The sequence below is a fragment of the Haplochromis burtoni genome, unplaced genomic scaffold (assembly GCF_018398535.1).
Source record: "Haplochromis burtoni strain Fernald_Lab_line unplaced genomic scaffold, NCSU_Asbu1 Contig_241, whole genome shotgun sequence".
NCBI classification, from domain to species: Eukaryota; Metazoa; Chordata; class Actinopteri; order Cichliformes; family Cichlidae; genus Haplochromis; species Haplochromis burtoni.
The window spans coordinates 260988-266037 of NW_024582602.1; the positions used below are offsets into that span (position 1 = coordinate 260988).

General features: G+C 39.7%; 1 protein-coding gene across 1 annotated transcript in view; it reads left to right on the forward strand.

Moving 5' to 3' along the window:
* Positions 1 to 2102: 2102 nt before the first annotated feature.
* Positions 2103 to 5050, forward strand: part of LOC102293907 — a gene marked incomplete at its 3' end in the record, with an annotated part of 15786 nt that continues 12838 nt past the window's right edge. Inside the window, 1 exon segment of the mRNA XM_042227048.1 lies at positions 2103 to 2439. Within this exon segment, the coding sequence (XP_042082982.1) occupies positions 2435 to 2439 (5 nt within the window).

A 5050-nucleotide genomic window follows, 5' to 3' on the forward strand; every position in this document is an offset into this window, starting at 1 on the left:
ACACCATTTCTACCGATGACAACAGCCGCGTTAGCGAGCATGAGTGGCCAGAATGTTGGTCCCAAGCACAAGTCCGGTATTTCTCCACAAATTACAAGTGGCTGATCAGCAGAAATCAAAAGTTGGGTTGTAGTGTGTGTAGTCAAGTTTGTGCTGGCGTGGACATGCAGCAAGGGCAGAGAGTGTCGCAGGAGTGGAGTGGGTGCTTAATCTCGTCTTTTGGAAGGGACAAGGCTGCACAACAAAACTCACTACGAAAGAAAATAAAAGAGCACAGAGACTCAATTTATCACAAGAAAGCAGTTGAAATAAAAGAGAAGGCAACACAAAATACAATGCAAAAACACATTGAAGATATGAGAAAGGCTGACTACGCTTCAACTTGCAATGTGTTTAGAACAGCTTATAAGATTGGCAAGCATGGGCGTCCCTTTACAGCAGGGCTGCCCAATCCCAGCCCTCGAGAGCTACCGTCCTGCAGCTTTTAGATGCATCCCTACTCCAACACAGCTGAATCAAATGAATGGCTTGTTATCAGGCCTTTGCCAAACACGATGGCATGCTGAAGAGGTAATCAAACCATTTGATTTTGAATCTGCTTTTGTATATTTTTCAGGGGTAAAGAAATGAACCATCTTCAAGACTCAAGATTATGTTCTACTGTTCTATGGTTATTATGTTTGGGTTGCTTCAAGTGAGAGAACAGTGAAAGCAGTATGGGAGAACTACCAAGCTCTGCAGGTACACTTTACAAGTGCTGCTGCTGATACCAGCAGGGACTCAAGAGAGAGCAAAATACAAATTAGTTTATAATTTATTTTATGTACATTTTGTTAAAAAAAAAATTTCAATACCTTTTTTGCACATTTTATTTATGTTCAGTAGCTCTTTCTAGCTCAAGCAAACTAATAAAATGATTTATTATTTTGTATAAGGTTGTCTGTTGACTGTTTTATATAAAACCCATTCAATATAGTTGTTGTTACCTCAGGGGAGGCGGAAAAAAAATAGAGTACCGGCACCTCTTTTGGGCCACTTAAAGCACTGACCTGAGCAGTGCCGCAGACTGATCGGATCCATGCCACTCCACTCCGCATTGCTGCAGTAATTCAGGCAAAAGGAGCCCCAACTAAGTATTGAGTGCTGTACATGCTCATACTTTTTATGTTCATACTTTTCAGTTGGCCGAGATTTCTGAAAAACCTTTCTTTGTACTGTAATATTCTAATCTTCTGAGATACTGAATTTGGGGTTTTCATTAGTTGTCAGTTATAATCATCAAAGTTGTGAGACATAAACGCTTGAAATATGTGAAAAAAAAAAGAAAAAAAAAGAAATGTACATATCTTCATGCATGCTTTGCAAGCTCAGTGGATGTTTTTTTTCTTTTTTTAAAGAAAAGCCTGTCTGTATAACGGAATCATTAAAATGTTGAAGGTTAAAAAAAATAAAAAGAAAGAAATATGTGTGGACTGAATGTATACATTATACAACTTTCATTTTTTGAATGGAACTCGTGAAATAAATCAACTTTTTGATGATATTCAAATTTTATGACCAGCACCTGTGTATGTGTGTGTGTGTATGTTGTGTGTGTGTATGTGTGTATGTATGTGTATATTGTATATTGTATGTATGTATGTATGTATGTATGTATGTTTATATGTATGTATATATATATATATATATATATATATAAATTCCCCACCACAGGGAGAATTTGTGTTAAATTTTGCATTGATAGTATATGGATTTGTACACTTGCAATTCTGGACACTAGTCTGTGTTAAATCAATAGTAATATATTTTTAAATATTGTGTACTTAGATTAGGAACAGCAGCACTTTTACAGTTGTTACATGTTTAGTGAGCAGCTGCCAGCTTGTGATGTCAGCTGTCATAATGTGAATCCACCCGAAAGAAACAGAACCAAGCTTGCACACTTGGATACAGGATTTCTGGATTAACGTCTCCGATCCTGAGGACACCCCTGCTTACATGTAATTATATATGTATTATGCTCCACCTCGTACGAGTTTATCCCCGCCTACCAAAAACACACCAATCAGAGTTGACTCACATGACACATAAAGGCTCCGTTTCGCCCTTTCATTCCTTCAGGGAGAGGGACAGTTAAGAGGAAACGCAGCAGCTGAGTCGTTCCTGTTGTGTTTGTTTGAAGCGTGTGGCCTAGGCAGCGTGCGTGTTTGGTACACCGCCTTTCGCAGGAACACGGACTCTGTCGACAAAATTCCCTTTGAACAGAAGCGGGTGTGAGGAAAATATAAGTCCTAATTATTATTTTATAAGGAAGCATGGACTCTTGCTGATGACAACCAACATTCTCGTGGATTTCACTAGTCTGGAGTGGAAATATGCTGCTGCGTTCATGTGGAAGCCTCGAAGTAGACGGAAATTGTCATAAGTAAGGCGAATGTGGTAAGTAAACTGACAGAAGGTTTGTGTGTGTGTGTGTGTGTGTGTGTGTGTGTGTGTGTGTGTGTGTGTGTGTGTGTGTGTGCGCGCGCATTTTATGTTAACTTTATATGTAAAACAAAATGTATTTCACTTTTTGTGCGTCATCTCTTCAAAAGAAGTGAAACTGTAAGTCAGTGTTTGATTGTGTTTTACATGCCGGTGTGGCTGTTTACTAATCAGAAGCTTTGTTCGAACCAGCTCCAGTCTGCATGCCAAATATCATTGGTCAAGCTGCTCCCGATGCACTGGTCGGAGTGTGAATGTGTGTGGGGAAAAGCAATTAACTTCCTCGCGCGTAAATTCAACAAACCGCGCGTGTTGAACTTATCAGCCGCGTGCACACCTTGAAAATTTCCATGAAATTCTATTCCAAATCAAAACCCCATAAACTGTGGTATGTTACAATAATATTAACTCTGAGTGGTAGATGCTGTTATTCATTAATGCCGCATAGAGGTGGGTCAGAGTAATAACAGAAATTAAGTTTGAAATTACATTTGCTATAGTTACCTGACAGCAGCTGAGCTATGCCATTATGGCCATGTCACATGAATGGTGTGACAGCTATTTCACTTCTATAAACTAATAAGTTCATGTTGAATAAAAAAAAAAAAATCTTATTCTTCAGTCAAACTTTGAGGCAGTAGCTCTCCAATGTTCTTGTAGATTGTTCAAAAGAACCCCCAAAGTCTAAAGAGTCTTTGAAATGTGAGAGTTTGAGCATGACAGGCCAAAGGTAACAACTGACCTCTTTATATACCAGTGGCCCAGTATTGTTCCTTGTTCTGCAATTACAAGCTCTGTGTAAACAATCTTGGTATCAAAATAAACTTACACTTGTGAGATTTCATCAGAGGTGTAAAACTTGGAGCAGATGTTACTGAGGCTGAAACACAGAAAGGCAGAAGTGGCTCTGATGTGGCTAGTTAGCTGCAATAGCTCCTGATAATAATTAGTCTATTGGCTGACTTCAAAGATAACTGAGGAAACTGAGAAGCCAGTTTCTGTCTTTTTTCTTGTGTTTGGCTGAGATTCTAAGGTTTTAGCACAGTTCTAAACGAGTTACATAGCTGCTTTTCATTTTCAAAACCTACATGCTAAGACACACCCAAAAAATATAATGTGAACATGGTTAGATCCCTTCTTTATGAGGAAACAAAAATGCTCATCATAAGTGCTCAAGGTTATGTTTTTCTGCGCCGAACGGAGCTTCAGAGTACCCAGCCTTCTTGGAGTCACTGGGTGTTTGAGGTAGTTCCACCTGAGACCCTGTTGTCCTACTGGGAGACTTCAACACTCATGTGGGCAACGCTGGTGAGACCTGGAGCAGCGTGATTGGGACTGACCTGCCAGATCTGAAGCAGAGTGGTGTCCTGTATGTCCACAATGAACACAATGTTCAAACAAAAGGGCAGCCATAAGTGCACGTGGCACCAAGACAGTTCAGGCAACAGGTTGATGATTGATTTATGCAATCGAATCATCAGACCTGCGGCCATATGTTCTGGACCCTCGGGTGAAGAGAGATACTGAGCCGTGGACCCAAGGTGGTTGTTACTTGACATGTTGGTAACCCCCAAACCAGATAGTGGACACCAGAGGTGAAGCAAACCATCAGGCTGAAGGAGTCCTATCAGGCTTGTTTGCCTGTGGGGCTCCTAACACAGCTGATATGTACTGACAGGCCAAGCAGAATGGGGCTCTGGTAGAGGCTGAGGCAAAAAGTAATAGTATTGGTGAGGCAAGGGTGTAGATTTGGCGTGGACGGAAGGGCCATGTCCCCACCAATATCCAGCGATTATTGAATTGTCCCCACCAATAATTTGATCTCTTCAAGTAAAGAAAAACAAAACTGATAGAAAGAAGTAAAAAAACAACTAAAAAAACCAACTGTCAACGTCTCATTCACCCAGCGGTGCACAAAGAGTTAAATTACGTTCTCTACTGGAATCCTACCTCATGTGACAAATATGGCCAATGTGATTGGCTGTGCCTTTCAGAGAGCTCTGTTTAGTTTTAGCAGCAGCAAGCCTGCTCTGCGAGGACCTGCAAGGAGGAGAGGAGGATGGCAGCAAAAATGAAGAACCTGGATATAAGAAAGTATTTTTCAAAGAAACCTGTAATAGGGCTGGGTATCGTCACTGATTTCTAGAATCGATTCAATTCCGATTCACAAGGTCCCGAATTGATTCGATCCACGATTCGATTCTATTCAATTTGAATCTGGGAAATTTTGACAGAAATATTATAATTCAGATCAGTACATTTACATATTTTTGTATGATACCTGCTTTATGTGGAATATGGCTGAAGTAAACTAAAGCCTAAAATACTCAGTCATTTGTTTAATAGTAATTTAATATTGTATAATTCACATATAAAACTATGAATTGTAATTTTAAATGGTTTAAAAGCACGTAGAACATCATATCTAGGTAGGCGAGTATATTTCTCCTTTTTGTCTTTGCTTCTTGATTTTTTTTTTTTTTTTTTTTTAAAAAAACAGGACATGGTTCGGTGGTTGAATAATCCATCCCCACCAATGCCAAAACCAAATCTACACCCTTGCAAA